The following is a 17440-nucleotide window of genomic DNA, read 5'->3' on the forward strand; positions in this document are numbered from 1 at the left end:
GCTATGATCTTAGCCACATCTGGCCCTCCCCGTTGATTATTGAGAAGCGCATTTCCCAAAGTTTGAGTCAGTTGGGTCAATTGCTGCAAATTCTGCGCTAGCAGTTCCTCGGTAGGAGTTCCACGAGGTTCGGATCTCCTTCCAGACGGAGCCATTATAAACTACTACAGAACCAATACGAGGTTCAGACAAGCACAAATCACTATCTAACTTACATAGGTGCACACCAAATCGGGTGCAATAGTGACAGTTCTAAGTATCAAACATAATCTTAACCAAGTAAAATAATATTACACCCTCACCACGAGTCCTAAAAAATTTCATCCCTAGAATTTCATCTTTACCTTCTTAAGATCCAATACTTAATTCTTAAAGTTCCACCCTAAAGTTCATGCCTAGGTCTCAACCTAGTGCTCTGATACCAACTGTAACACCCCCAGATTTTACCATCATACTAAAAGGCATAATTAATCATAATTACTAATTTCCCAAAACGGAAGCACATAAATCCAAAGGTGCTACTCCACACCTAAGTTTATCACAAATTTAGATGCTAAGGTAGTCTTTACATCTACTATCCTTATTAATACATACTATTACTGCCTTACATCCCAATAATATACAACCCAAAATCTATAGTAATTTCTATCATCAAGAGTAGATCCATTTTCTCTTCTATCGCTCTCGGATAACAANTTCAGGGAATATGTCAGGAAACTCCCTTACGACAGGGATTTGTTCAATTCCCTTTTCCTCCACATTCAAATCTTCCACCATGCATAAGAACACTTCACACCTTTTTCCCACATACTTCCTCATCTTGGCCATCGATACTAATCTCACATCGGACAGACTTGCAGCTCCCTTATAGGACACACGTTTTCCTTTTGGGCTCCTCAGTACCACTTTTTGTTTGCTACAAAAGATCTGAGCCCTATACTTTGCTAACCAATCCATCCCTAATATTATATCAAAGTCATATAATCCAAACTGTATTAAGGTACAAGGGAAACTTTCCCCTTCTATGCTTATAGGTATATTCTCAAAAACATTACTACAGGTCACCACCTTCCCCGATGCAAGGTTCACTTTAAATTGTACTTGGGAACTAGGTACTAACTTTAATTTCTCTATAAACCTTGAGGATATAAAAGAATGAGATGCTCCAGAGTCAAATAATACATAAGCAGGTATATCACGAAGCAGAAAAGTACCTGCCACCACATCGCTCACATCCGCCTGAGCTTTACTCATCACAAAGATCCTCCCTTGCTGGGGTCCACTCCTGCTAGTTGGTGCCTTGCTTGTGCTCTCAGTGTTACTATTTGCCATGTTCACTCCATTCCTAGCCTTCACTTGTATTCCAGATTGTTGGGTCTTTCCTTGACTCTGGCTAGGACGGAATGACCCTTCCCTCCTGCTAGTTTGACATTCAAATGAGCGATGGCCCTTCTTCCCACAATTGAAGCACTCTACCGGCATCCCTATACAATCGACACCGGGATGATCCTTCCCACATCTTTTACAGTAGAAATGCCTCTCCTTCATCCATCCTCTACTAGTCATCCCCGTACTTTGAGTTGGGAAATCCCTCCTAGGTCTGGGAATCCCACTTCTTTGGTAATCCCGAATAGCCTCTCCTTGACTCATCTTAGAGTTCTTCTCTCCCCCTCTGCTACTACCTTCAAATTTCCTCTTACCCTTCTCACGAACCTCCTTCTGCATCTGTTGGACTCGATAATGTTTGGCAGCCCGGTTATAAGCCTCTCCAAGAGTCTGACACTCAAACACACAAACGGCTTTTTGAGTCTCAAAATTTAATCCATTTACAAACTTCCTAGCCCTGCTTGGCTCATCCGGGGCTAAGGCAGGGGCAAATCGTGCCAGCTCAAGATACTTAGCATAGTAGTCCTGAACAGATGTCGTCCCTTGACGTAGATGTAGAAATTCCTCGTACTTAGCGGACTTAACATGCTCGGGATAAAAATGATCCCGCATTCGAGCTTTAAGGTCAGTCCATTGAAATTCTCCTTGTTGTTGATACATGGGTCCCATCATACTCCACCAGTTGTCAGCTTCTTGCTGGAAATAGAATGTAGCTATCTCCACCCTCCTTTCTTCAGGACATTCTACAGCCTCAAACATTTTGTCGAAAGTCCTTATCCAATCTTCTAACACTAGTGGATCTTCCTTACCAGTGAAGAATGGCGGACGATGCCCAGCTATGATCTTAGCCACATCTGGCCCTCCCCGTTGATTATTGAGAAGCGCATTTCCCAAAGTTTGAGTCAATTGGGTCAATTGCTGCAAATTCTGCGCTAGCAGTTCCTCGGTAGGAGTTCCACGAGGTTCGGCTCTCCTTCCAGACGGAGCCATTATAAACTACTGCAGAACCAATACGAGGTTAAGACAAGCACAAATCACTATCTAACTTACACAGGTGCACACCAAATCGGGTGCAATAGTGACAGTTCTAAGGATTAAACATAATCTTAACCAAGTAAAATAATATCACACCCTCACCACGATTCCTAAAAAATTTCATTCCTAGAATTTCATCTCTACCTTCTTAAGATCCAATACTTATTTCTTAGAGTTCCACCCTAAAGTTCATGCCTAGGTCTCAACCTAGAGCTCTGATACCAACTGTAACACCCCCAGATTTTCCATCATACAAAAAGGCATAATTAATCATAATTACTAATTTCCCAAAACGGAAGCGCATAAAATCCAGAAGTGCTACTCCACACCTAAGTTTGTTACAACTTAGATGCTAAGGTAGTCTTTACATCTACTATCCTTATTAATACATACTATTACTGCCTTACATCCCAGTAATATACAACTCAAAAACCATAGTGATTTCTATCATCAAGAGTAGATCCATTTTCTCTTCTATCGCTCTCGGATATCAAGATCTATTCCATACCTGAAATTCATTTGGAAAACAGAATTAGCACATAGTGCTAAGTAATCCCTACTCCACCCTGTAAAATCAAGGTTTTGGAAAATAGTTTTATTCTTTGTTTTCGAAAAACAGCTTATTTCACATGATAACACATTTTCAACAAGATTTCTCATATAAGAGATATTCATTTCCTCATTATTGTTTCAAAGAAAATATGTGCCAATAATCACAATTTCCACATGTATGCATAATATCATACTCAAACTCATAATTATAATCATAATCATATAAGCATTTAAATAGAAATAACCAGCTTTTACCATAATTAAGTTAAAGATATTCCAATTAACACCACAATTTCCTTCTCATTTCCATCACCTCACCACAACCTAGTTATTCCAACTAGGGGAAGCAGATCTAGGACCTTTAGTGTGCACACCCTTGTCGGGATTCCAAGCCCGCAGGTTAGTCACTAGCTCTAGTAACCCTGGATCTGTTTCTACAAGGTTACTCAAGTGGTTAACACCAATCATTTTGGGGCCCAATGTTTGTGATTCCATTATGAATGTTAAAAAGGAATATCCTCCAACTTCACACCGTGATTTCATTTTTATCTCATTCTTTACTTTCTCACTTTATGCACTTTGAACAGTATAAATCTACTTTTGTATATATATATATATATATATACCTTCATATATCCATACACATATAAGGTCACACCCACTTATACATATATAGTATTCTCACATACCACTTACACGCATATAGTACCAAATATGTATATATATACGGTAATATAAATACATATACGATAGTGTATATATACACGGTATTAATGTATGTATATATAAATAATAATAATAATAATAATAATAATAATATGCGTATATATGTATTTCTACGGTATAAATATATGTAAGTATATATAATAATCATGACAAGAATATCATCAATATAACTAAATGTATAGGGATGTATATATGTATATATATATATACAATTTATGTACGTATATATATAAGGTTTTAAACACATATACATGTCTACTACATATATTCATCACAACATAATCGTATACTAGTTATTTCATATAATCATCCACATATCTACATATATTCATGATATACCACAATCACACCAATCTTTCATCTACTAAAATCTTTATATCCATACTTTATCAAGAAATTCATGAATATCATGGTGGAAAAAGGTTTTGGTGGACATAAAGATTACCTTATCTTCTTGAAATCTCACTAATTTCCTCTAGATGCTCACTCTTCCACTTCCTTTGGTTCTTCTACACAATCCATAATTTATCCACAACATACATAATATTAGATCCTTGAGAACACTAACTATACTAAAATAATTAGTAAAATAGGATTTTCTTACCCAAAAATTTTCCTACAAATCCTAGGAAGTATATAACATCATAACCACATATTTTAAGAAAACTATACTTGGATTCAAGATCTAGGAAGGAAAATAAAGCTTTTGAATCGATTAAAATTGAAATTTACCGAATAGATGATGAGCTTGTGAAGAACTTAGCTATGAAACTTCTTGAACTCAAGGAAGAAGATGAAGTATTTTTCCTGAAACTTCTTGAACTCAAGGAAGAAGATGAAGTATTTTTCCTCTCCCTTTTCCCTCTCAAGGAAGAAGATGAAGTATTTTTCCTCTCCCTTTTCCCTCTCTAATTTCGGCCAAATGGGAAGAAAATGGGAGATCAAAGCTTTTATATTATTTCTTATAAGATAAGGGTGAAGACATGTGGCATAGAAAGTGACACTTGTAAGATAAGGGTGAAGACATGTGGCATAGAAAGTGACACTTGTAAGATAAGGGTGAAGACATGTGGCATAGAAAGTGACACTTGTCACATTAGGGTGAAGACATGTGGCATAGAAAGTGACACTTGTCACATTTTTGTGGTGGGTAAGGGAAAATATCTTCGGTTAGACTGTTATGGGTTAAAACAGATATAATTTCGGTTTCGGTTAGACTGTTATGGGTTAAAACAGATATAATTTCGGTCGAAAAATAATTTAAATAGAACAATTTTCGAAACCAAAAATTTATCTCAGACTAAAACTCAAAATTGGGCTAGGTTCGGTACACCGCGAGATACAGCGATGCTACGATCAAAATAAATTTCAACTACTACGGGCTAATTTAATTGAATGGGAAATTCAAGGTTAATAGTATGGTGCCCAATAACCCATTTCCTAGAAAAAACGGGACAGAACACATACTCTTAAAATTTTTATGGTTCGTGACCGGTACGTACGATTGCAGCTTATTGGGAATATTTATTAAAATAATAATGTTAGGAAAATACTGGGTATTCCAATTTTCCGGGCTTCGTGTGTTTGGCAACAGCAGGAAAACGTGGTCAACGGAAAACATTTTTTGTTGACCACGGAAAATCAATGCAAAATTCCGGAAAACAACTTCCGGACAAAAAGTCTGGAGGTCGTTTTCCAGAAATGGGAACAAGGCTCCATAGCGAGGAGGGACGGAACAAGCCGTCCCTCCTTAGTCGGCGGACTGGTTTCCGCTGGAAACCAGTCCGCCGGCTCTGGTTTCTGGTGGGGGCCAAAAACCGGGTAGCCGCCGTCTTTTTTTAAAAAATATTTTTAATTAATTAATTAATTAATTTAAAATAAATATTATTAGTTTATAAATTTTTATATTTTAAATAAAATAATAAAAATATATAATTATATATTTCTACTCATTTTCCACTCATTTTCCAGAAAATGAACCAAACACCCAAAGACAGTTTTTTTGAGTACATCCAAACACGGACTCATTTTCCAGAAAACATTTTTCAGAAGTCATTTTCCTGCTTTCCAAACGCACCCTAAATTCCTTTGTCTCTCGTCTCTCTGCCTCTCGACTCTTCTCTCTCTCGAAGCCGGCAGACAGCAGGGGAAATCGGCAGCGAAGCGGTCTAGGCGGTGGTAGTGGCGTCTGTTGGAAGTCCATTCAAAAATAAGGCTCAGTCTTTGTTTACTCTTATTTCCCTACTTCTATGCTCAAAGCTACTCCTTCAGACCACAAGCATTGAGACGTGGGATCATTCAACCCATTTCCACTAAAATAGTGGGGATTTTGTGGTTTCAAACAAGAGAGTTTGTTCATCCTTGCATTATAAATAGTTCTTCTTCTTGTTTGAACAAGACACAGCAAGCAACAAATAAAAAGCTTCTCATTCATCTCTCATTACCTTTCCTGCCATATGTTCTTCTGTCTGAGCAAAATATTATATCTGTGTTGCCTGTCGAAAGCTTGCCGGCCCGTCACCGGAAATATAAAGCTTTTAAGGTAGTGTTTTATTAAACATGCCACAGATATCTATTTCACCACATTTCCCGAATTCCCTTTCGCCAGAATTTGCAGCTTAAATTCCCAGTTTTATGTCACCATTATTGAGTCACTAGTGCAGCAATGTCGAATATTACAACAGTTAAAAGCTTTATACTTCCGTCTTGGCTTCGTCAACAATGTCGACTTGCATCAGATGAAAATTTCCAACAATTTAAAAGCGTAAAATTTTCTTCTCCTTAATTCTTCTACAATCCTATTGTAATTAGTTGTGTCCAGGTGGTGACTTTGCTTTAAATACTCTTTTACAACCATTATTATTTAAAGCTTTGTTTTGGCGTTGCATGCAAGTGAAAGCATCAACATGGTGGCTTATCTTATAAATACATCTTTATTATTATTATTATTATTATTATTATTATTATTATTATCATTATTATAATAATAATAAGATGGTTTTAGCTTTGCATGAAATTTAAAGCAACAAGAAGGTTTAACACGCAAGAGGTAGGCATTGTGGCAGGTGGTTGGATATTACAACATTTAAAAGTGTGTTAATTTCCTCATCATCCTTGTGCAGTAACCCAAACTGTACATTTTTTGTTACACCAATGGTGGAGAAAAACATCTCGCATATGCCATTTATTGGGCTTTACATAGCAACCGCTACTATGCTCTGTCAATTTTTTACATCATTGGGTTTTATGAATGACACAAATACTCCCACCAATCTCACAACTTTGAGCATATTGGTATTCACCGTCCTTGTGGATTTATGCATCCAACTTGGAATCGGTGTTCTTGATTTCTTATTATTTCCAGAAATCATCGCTGCTCCTGTTTTGTTGTTTTGCGTGATCATAGCAATTATGTATTCAACTCTAGCAGTTCCAGCAATTCAGAAACGCGCAAAATCAAAGGTAATAGCTGCTGTAATTACTGAGGCTAACGTTGTAGGAGATCTAGAAGAGTGAGTAGTAGACACTGGAGCCTCGCGCCATTTCTGCTCAAGTAAAGACCTATTCAAGAAGTTAGAGCCAGCTTCCGAAGGGGAACAAGTATATATGGAAAACTCTAGTGTTTCCGAGGTAAGAGGTAGAGGATCTATAGAACTTATGCTATACTCTGGTAAAAAATTACTTTTACAGAATGTGTTATATGTCCCTACCCTCCGAAGAAATTTAATCTCTAGAGCTTTGTAGAGCAAGGCTGGGATTAAGTTGGTCATTGAGTCTGACCGTCTGGTCATGACTCGTCGAGGAAGATATCTTGGAAAGGGATATTTACGAGGTTACGAGGTGGGCTATTTGTTTTAGATGTAACTAGAATTAGACCTGACTATGCTATAAGTGGTCCATCTCTAGCTGATTGTGATTTTATTTCCAAGTGGCATGGTCTTAATAATAATGATTCTTCTTCTGCTTACGTTGTTACCTCTGTTGATGTATGGCATAGTAAACTGGGACATGTTGGTCTTAACTGCTTGAATAGACTGAAAAACATGTATTTATTACCAAACTTGTCAAGTGTATCATATGCTCAATGTGAAACTTGTGCTGAAGCTAAATTTGCTAGAAAATCATTCTCCTCCGTGAATCATCATACCTCGTCGGTGCTAGAACTTATTCATACTGATTTAGCAGATTTCAAAAGCACTGAAAGTAGTGGTGGCAAACGATATTACATTTCATTTATTGAGGATTATTCTCATTTTACAAAAATCTATCTTTTGAGATCAAAAGACGAAGCCGAACAAAAGTTTTTGATTTTTAAATCCGAAGTTGAAAATCAATTAGACAAAAAGATCAAAAGGCTTCGTTCTGATAGAGGAAGGGAATATGAAGCAAATTCTCTCAAATGTTTGTGTGAATCTTCTGGCATTATCCACGAAGTTACTGCGCCTTATACTCCCCAGCAGAATGGCATAGCTGAAAGAAAGAATCGCACTCTTAAAGAAATGATTAATGCAATGTTAATCAGTTCAGGTGCTTCTGACTCCCTATGGGGAGAAGCTATCCTAACTGCTAACCACATACTTAATAGAGTACCCCATAAATGGTTTGAAAAAACCCCATATGAATTGTGGAAAGGGCATGCCCCTAACCTCAAATATTTTAGAGTGTGGGGGTGCTTGGCAAAGGTGGGACTTCCGTCCTTTAAAAGGCCCAACCTAGGGCCCAAAACCTTGGATGCCGTGTTTGTTGGTTATGCAGAAAATAGCGCGGCTTACAGATTTCTATGTTTAGAAACTCATTCAATTTGTGAATCAAGAGATGTTGTATTCTTTGAACATATCTTTCCTTTTAAGAATACTCAAAATAGTGTTCAAAGACGTGAATGTGTTACACTGCCTATGCCTAGTATTGCAGATGAGTCTGGTGAGCCCAGAAGAAGCAAAAGACCTAGAACCGAGAAAAGCTTTGGCTCTGACTTCATAACCTATCTGACTGAGATGAAAGATATAAACGAACTGTGTGATCAGTTGGTATGTCAGTTGGTGTTAGAAGAAGAGCCAAAGACCTTTGAAGATGCTATGCGATCAGTTGATTCCGCCTTATGGAAGGAAGCAATCCAAAGTGAGTTGGACTCCATCAAGTCCAATCATACTTGGGAGCTAGTAGATCTACCTAAAGGGTGTAAACCTATAGGCTGTAAGTGGATCTTCAAGAGGAAACTAAGACCAGATGGGTCCATAGAAAGATTCAAAGCCAGGCTAGTAGCCAAAGGCTATACCCAGAGATTTGGTGAAGATTACTTCTATACATACTCACCTGTAACAAAAATCTCAACCATTCGTACTTTGTTTGCGTTAGCATCCATGCACAAGTTGATAGTTCATCAAATGGATGTTAAAACGGCGTTCCTGAACGGTGATCTAGAAGAAGAGATTTACATGGAACAACCTCATGGATGTGTTGCTCCAGGTCAGGAAGAAAGGTATGTAGACNTACATGGAACAACCTCATGGATGTGTTGCTCCAGGTCAGGAAGAAAGGTATGTAGACTCAAAAAATCTCTATATGGTTTAAAACAAGCACCTAAACAGTGGTATGAAAAGTTTCATAAAACAATAATAGAGCTGGGTTATACCACTAACCGGTCAGATGCATGCTTGTATACTAAAGAGATTGAGTCAAATGTTGTGATTATATGCCTCTATGTAGATGACATGCTGATTTTCAGTTCTAACATAGAAGCTATTAATGAGACCAAACGAGTCCTGATGTTGTGAATATGGGGTGAGGTGTGAATGTGAAGGTGGTAAAACGAAGAGTCAAGACTCCCCGAGTGTCGTGTCTCTCAAGGATGGCGAATGAGAATCGAATTAATGTGTTGGCATCTAAGAGGTTGAAGGAAAAGAGTTTCGGGAATGGCTAGGAGTAGGATTCATTGGTAAGAGAGGGAGGGTTGATAATGGTTGTGTAAAAGAAATGTAAAGACAGAGATCGGGGCCTTAGGCTTCTCTATGTGGACTATCATTGTATGGTTTAGTGGGCTAGAGATGTGGAATAGATTAGGGAGTTCGTGGCACGTCACCAAGTGGCGTCACACTTGAACTCCCACATCCTCATTCGGTTGGGGCATTTCATCGAACACTTTGTCTACCACTCCTCTCGGACCCTGTCCTTTCGAACTAAGGGCGGAGATGTGGGTGAGTTAGACTCGTGAGTGGCCGCTATCGCGCACACACTCACTTCCTTTGGGTTTGCTACCTAATGTGGCCACACTTAGGCACAAAGCATTAATAAACATCATCCACACAAGATCATCATCCAACAATCAAAAAGCTCACATTCAATCTAGCAATTTATATCAAACATCCACATAGATTAACCTTGGGGCCACCAATCCCCTTTCTAATATACTCTAACATTCTAAAGAAACAAGAAAAAGATATGAAATCTCAAAGAAGCAAATATTAGATTAAGAGTTGGATAGAATAGTTACCACCCTCAAGAGGGGAGTCTTTTACAATTTGTCCTTGAAATTCCAATCTTCATCCTTGCCCTTGAAGCTAATCTAATCTAGGAGAAGAGGAATTTCCCCCAAAAGGGGAGAAAAACCCTAAGAGATCTAATCTATGCTATTGTATGCTAAAATCTGCTTGCCTAGGGCTTGGGATAATGATCCTTATATAGTGGGAACAAAATACGAGCAAAATAGACATTTTTCCCGAAGCTGAATTTTAGGGTGTCACAGGGCTCTCGACGCGTCGAGCCCTCAAGGAATTTCCGATAAATTGTTACGGCACATTCTCGACGCGTCGAGCCTTGATGCTTCGACGACTATCACCACGCGTGGTGGAGGGTGTGGGGAGCTTCTGGAATGATTCCACGTCCACCCACACGCGTGTGAGGCTGCGTGGGAGGCTCCGACTTCACGATTTCTTCATTTTCTGCTCAGTTTTGGCCTTAAGTCCTCCTTTTGGCTGTAGAGTACCTTAAAAACATCTTTCATACTCTCGTTAGTAGTTATTGGTCACATCTGAGTCGAAATGCATGATATTCTTATGAAATGGGTAATAAACCATACAATTCTAGCCCGTAAATGACCCTTAAAATAGGCTATTCTTGGTGCTTATCAAAGTTTCCACACTTAGATCTTGCTTGTCCTCAAGCAAGCACACTTTCCTAAACTCTAATCATATAAACACCAAGGATAGTCCATTCTCTCATTGTCAATTGATCAAGCGATGTGTAGGTGTTCGGAGTTGAGTGGGTGAAATCCCCTACACTATCTACCAAGACCACTAAACTCATGCCGACCAAACGTAAGAAATATGCTAAGGAAGTTAAAGTCTCAAGAGATGGATATAACATAAAAAGTTTTACTCACACCTTTCAAGCATGCAAATGACAATAGGGTTTCACCTTGTATTTTCTAGGGGCCTCCAGCCGATCCGACTAGTGGGAACGATGTTTACCCCCTAGCCAATTTCCAACAAAAACGCCAAAGCCCCTTTACATTATATAAGTGAGGGCAGGGACATGGACCGCTCATCGCCATGGCTTGGGCGATCACTCTATTTTCTCACTTCCTAGGATAACGTCATCAGGCGACCCGACTTCACATGGAGCCCCATGCTTTTTCGAAGACAGTGCAATGGGTGTCTGAATCCTAGCGAAGCGGCTCACCTCCTCTCTATTTTTCTCATCTTTCAGGATCTCTTCGGGGTAACCGACTTCACATGGATCTCCATGCTTTTTTGAAGACGGTGCAATGGTTACCCCATATCCAGACTAGATGGCTCACCTCTGTTTTATCTCTAGGAGTGGCCTTTGCCTTTTTCTTTTCACCATATCAACCCCTCATGCCTTTTTCTAGGGATTAGGGATTTTTCACTCTAAGCTCACTTAAGCTTACCTTTTGCCCCATGTCCTGCTAAAATTAATTCAGTTTCCAGGTTTCACAATTTTTATCTTTCTAAAACTCAGGTGGTAAACACTCCCACTTCGAGAGATCCTTGACTGAGGTCCAAACAAAATACAAGGTGAAGAACATGCAAGCACACATAAAAATTTTCAATTTTGGGTCAAATTGTGCAAATTGGTGCAAAGTGTAACTTCCAAAGCATATTTAAAACATTCGTATATGGCACAAGGTTAGGAGCCCTCCTAGATAGTATTGGCAATAACACGCCCTCTATTTCCTATACCTTATCACTCAATTAATCAACTATTTCAAGAAACATAAATCCTTTCCACACTTAAAAGTAAACATCGTCCTCGATGTTTCCATGAGGAACAGAGGAAAAAGGATTAGGGTCTTAAAAGATTGTGCATTAAAGCATCTTTCCACACTTAAAAAGTGTGCTCTAGGCTTCAAATAAGTTTTCTAAAAAAAATAAAATATTATACCCATTATAACAAAATCATGCAACTCATCCTTTGTGAACCAAGAAAACTTTGCTCATAAAAATTGGAAGAAAATTTAGAAAGATATACCATACGATGCATCTCTACAACCTTATCTTCAGCTTCCTGCCCATCTATTCTCTTTAAGATTGTTGGCTCATCATCTTCTTTTATTTGGTATTAAGAAATTTAAAGGTAAATCTATGCCTCCGAAATGGTTATCTTGCATTTGTTAGCTTAAACGGCTGCATAGAAATAAACTTAAAACAACTAAAAGAAAAAAAATAATAACCTTAAATAAAATTTGCTTTAAAATAAAGGATAACGTTGGGATTGCCTCCCAAGTGCGCCATGGTTTAACATCTCCTAGCTAGACGTTGTGTGCTCTATCCTTCGAAGCACACAGATTTTGGGACCTTACCAAGCGTCCCGCGAACCTTAGCTTCAAGGTATGCCCCAAGATGTAGGACATCCTTGAATTTAAAAACAAAGAAGGGGAAAACATAGTTTATTAACAAATAAGCATAGGGTACTATCCTAAGATATTTAAGGATAGTGCGCCCCTCTTCTCCCTTCTCATCACATGTTCCATCCCCTAAAAACTTGTCCTCAAAGGTCTCCCAATGAACACTTTTTCCACAGTCTATCACATCTAAAGCGTTCTCTCTCCACTCTTGTTCTTTTGGATTGCCAATGGTGACAATCCTTTCCCTTCGTTCCCTTTCTCCTTCTATGATCCCTAATAATTCGATATCATCCTCACTCCCCAAATCATCACAAAATTGTAAGAAATCACACTCCCATGAGCAAAAAGAAGCTTTATCACAGTCATCAAGATTACCATTATAGATCGTAAAGGAGTCGTCCTCACAAACATCATTAGAATTTTCAATAAGAGTTGGAGTGGAAGTTTTACCTTGTGTGGGTTTTTCTTCTTCACACACAATTTCAATGTGATCCTCGTCTTCACTCTCAATCTCTCCCCATTGTTGAGTGTTCAACTCAAGAGTCGAAACTTCTTGGAGCACCGGGGTGTCAAGTTCTGTGGATTCTTTTACACAAACCTCTTCATCATTATTCATTCTGTCCATCTCGTCATTACTTTGCGGGTTGGTTTCCATTGTCGGGTGGTCATCTATGAATGGGTTGTTAGCTTGTGGTAGCATTTTCTTCATGAACTCTTCCGACATCGATAGCAATTTAGTCTCAATTTCGTCCAGTGGAAGTCTTCCTCGCGAAGAGTGACGAGATTCTTCTTCATTTCGCTCCTAATTTCATTTCTTAAGTTGATAGTATCCTCCTTGGCCATTTGGATTAACATTTCTAATTTATCCTTCAAGATTTGGATTTCGTCATTGACCGGAGGAAGATACTCACAAGATGGTCTCTCATATGGTATGGATTGGGTGAATTTTTTAGCGAAAGGTGGTGTTTCATAGGAATATCTATCATTATGTTGTGGTGGGTGTGAATATCTAGGATCCATATAAGAATGAGAATACCTATTTCTCTCAGGTTTATAGGTTGATGGAGGGTCATAATGAGATGGAGGTTTAACAGTTGAAGGAATTGTGGCCTTTAATGCCAGTTCACAATTGGGATCAATCTCCTTCATGACTTGAATAAGTCGGTTGTTAATACTCTCAGCTATAGAGCTCAATGATTCCTCTTTGTCTCGTAGTGTAGGTCTCTCAATTCTTTCATGATTAAGCATAGAGGAGGTAACATATGGATACGGTGCATAATTGGAATAAGGGAAAGTGTTTGGGTAAGGTGGGTATGTATATTGTGGTGGTTGGTATTCATAAGGGTTTGGATAATAATGTGGGTAAGGTTCATAAGTTTGGCGTGGAATATTTGTTGTATATGGTCTTCCATGGTATAGGTAACCATGGGAATACAGATAAGCACTCATTGGTAAGCTTCAATTGATTTCATAAAGAAAATTTCCTGCACAAAGCTTAGCCAACAACAAATATTTTGCAACTAAAAGTAGTTGCAAGTGAGCAATAAAATATTCAAGAGAAGGTAAGCTCACTTCTCAATCAAATAACAAAAATAGGAAAATAAAACAAATAAAAAGAAAGCAATTCAAGAACTCTTAAAATTATACTTCAAAGATGTCAACACTATTCGAAACCGTTTGCAATCCCCGGCAACGGTTCCATTTTGATGTTGTGAATATGGGGTGAGGTGTGAATGTGAAGGTGGTAAAACGAAGAGTCAAGACTCCCCGAGTGCCATGTCTCTCAAGGATGGCGAATGGGAATCGAATTGATGTGTTGGCATCTAAGAGGTTGAAGGAAAAGTGTTACGGGAATGGCTAGGAGTAGGATTCATTGGTAAGAGAGGGAGGGTTGATAATGGTTGTGTAAAAGAAATGTAAAGACGGAGATCGGGGCCTTAGGCTTCTCTATGTGGACTATCTTAGTATGGTTTAGTGGGCTAGAGATGTGGAATAGACTAGGGAGTTCGTGGCACGTCACCAAGTGGCGTCACACTTGGACTCCCACATCCTCATTCGGTTGGGGCATTTCATCGAACACTTTGTCTACCACTCCTCTCGGACCCTGTCCTTTCGAACTAAGGGCGGAGATGTGGGTGAGTTAGACTCGTGAGTGGCCGCTATCGCGCACACACTCACTTCCTTTGGGTTTGCTACCTAATGTGGCCACACTTAGGCACAAAGCATTAATAAACATCATCCACACAAGATCATCATCCAACAATCAAAAAGCTCACATTCAATCTAGCAATTTATATCAAACATCCACATAGATTAACCTTGGGGCCACCAATCCCCTTTCTAATATACTCTAACATTCTAAAGAAACAAGAAAAAGATATGAAATCTCAAAGAAGCAAATATTAGATTAAGAGTTGGATAGAATAGTTACCACCCTCAAGAGGGGAGTCTTTTACAATTTGTCCTTGAAATTCCAATCTTCATCCTTGCCCTTGAAGCTAATCTAATCTAGGAGAAGAGGAATTTCCCCCAAAAGGGGAGAAAAACCCTAAGAGACCTAATCTATGCTATTGTATGTTAAAATCTGCTTGCCTAGGGCTTGGGATAATGATCCTTATATAGTGGGAACAAAATACGGGCAAAATAGACATTTTTCCCGAAGCTGAATTTTAGGGTGTCACAGGGCTCTCGACGCGTTGAGCCCTCAAGGAATTTCCGATAAATTGTTACGGCACATTCTCGACACGTCGAGCCTTGATGCTTCGACGACTATCGCCACGCGTGGTGGAGGGTGTGGGGAGCTTCTGGAATGATTCCACGTCCACCCACACGCGTGTGAGGCTGCGTGGGAGGCTCCGACTTCACGGTTTCTTCATTTTCTGCTCAGTTTTGGCCTTAAGTCCTCCTTTTGGCTGTAGAATACCTTAAAAACATCTTCCATACTCTCGTTAGTAGTTATTGGTCACATCTGAGTCTAAATGCATGATATTCTTATGAAATGGGTAATCAACCATACAATTCTAGCCCGAAAATGACTCTTAAAATAGGCTATTCTTGGTGCTTATCAAGTCCAATGTCCTAAGTTTGACATGAAGGATCTGGGGAAAGCCGATTTTATACTCGGAGTAAAAGTACTCAGAACCGACAAAAGGTTAACTTTTGTCACAAAGCCATTATACTGAGAAACTGTTAAAGAAATTCAACAGTTTTGAGGTAACTCCGGTTAAAACCCCTTATGATCCAAGTGTCAAATTATCAAAAGTCATGGGAGAGAGTGTGTCTCAAGAAGAATATGCAAAAATAATTGGGAGTCTAATGTTCTTGATGAATTATACTAGACCCGATATTGCATTTGCAGTGAACAACCTCAGTCGATATACACACAACCCGAGTAGTTCCCACTGGAGTGCACTGAAACGAGTGCTAAGGTACCTAAGAGGTACTATGGACTTGGGACTTGACTATTCAGGATTCCCAACAGTGATGGAAGGGTTTTGTGATGCAAACTAGGTAAATGACAGTGAAGATGCCAGCTCAACAAGTGGATATGTGTTCACTATGTGTGGTGCTGCTATATCATGGAAATCGACTAAACAATCGTGTATAGCTAGATCAACTATGGAAGCAGAGTTCATAGCCCTAGATCTAGCTAGCCAAGAGGCTGAGTGGCTAAGAAATTTATTTGCAGGCGTGCCATTGTGGGGGTGTCCAACACTTGCTGTACCTATACATTGTGATTCCCAAACTGCCATTTGCGTTGCAAAAAATAGTGTCTATAATGGGAAGAGAAGACACATAAGGGTCAGACATGAGTCTGTAAGGCAGTTACTATTAAACGGGGTTATCACAATTGAATTTGTGAGGTCTGAGAGGAATATTGCAGATCCTCTCACAAAAGGCTTAAATCGGAAAGTCATCCTTGAAACTTCAAGGGAGATGGGTTTAAAACCTATGAGGTAAAGAATTCATGATAGATACCACTAAGGTGGCCAAACGAAATCATGGAAAGACTTACGTATAACTTGTGAAATAAATGGCCATAAATCACTCTGTAGCCTGAAATAGGTGGTCTATGTTGAGATAGACTTGACAGAGTTGAAGTCTATAATGAGATAGATTTGACGGATTTGAAAAGTCTATGTTGAGATAGACATGACGGGTATTTTGTAGAAGTTGATGTGTGCGTTAGAGTTCAAAATTTCTCTGACCAATGAGTTCAAGATTTATATCACTCTTTGGAAGAAAATTACTCAATGTCACAATCTGTTAGTTCAAGATCTCATTCACTAACATTAAGGTCAACTTTGTGAATTGCTCAGATGTTCATTTATTAAGCCTTCATTTTGAATGGGTGGGGAATTGTTGGAAGCCCATTCAAAAATAAGGCTCAGTCTTTGTTTACTCTTATTTCCCTACTTCTATGCTCAGAGCTACTCCTTCAGACCACAAGCATTGAGACGTGGGATCATTCAACCCATTTCCACTAAAATAGTGGGGATTTTGTGGTTTCAAACAAGAGAGTTTGTTCATCCTTGCATTATAAATAGTTCTTCTTCTTGTTTGAACAAGACACAGCAAGCAACAAACAAAAAGCTTCTCATTCATCTCTCATTACCTTTCCTGCCATATGTTCTTCTGTCTGAGCAAAATATTATATCTGTCTCCTCTGTCTCTCTTCTTCTTCACTTTCTTCCGGTGACAATGGAGGTTCCGTGACGAAGCTCTTGCTCACCCAGTGTTCTCCGGCGAAGCTCTGCGACGGTATGTGGTGGTCGGCGGTGTTAGCTTAGCAGCGAGCAGTATGGAACCATAGGTGAGCTTTAGTTGATGTTGTTGTTGAAGTTATGAATATAGAGGGTGGCAAATGGATTATGAAAT

General features: G+C 39.0%; 1 protein-coding gene across 1 annotated transcript; it reads right to left on the reverse strand.

Moving 5' to 3' along the window:
• Window positions 1-675: 675 nt before the first annotated feature.
• Window positions 676-2376, reverse strand: LOC116033132. Its single transcript, XM_031275891.1, has one exon. The coding sequence runs from the start codon at window positions 2374-2376 to the stop codon at window positions 676-678; it is 1701 nt and encodes a 566-aa protein (XP_031131751.1).
• Window positions 2377-17440: the final 15064 nt, after the last annotated feature.

This window comes from Ipomoea triloba, chromosome 10 (genome assembly GCF_003576645.1).
Source record: "Ipomoea triloba cultivar NCNSP0323 chromosome 10, ASM357664v1".
Classification (NCBI taxonomy): Eukaryota; Viridiplantae; Streptophyta; class Magnoliopsida; order Solanales; family Convolvulaceae; genus Ipomoea; species Ipomoea triloba.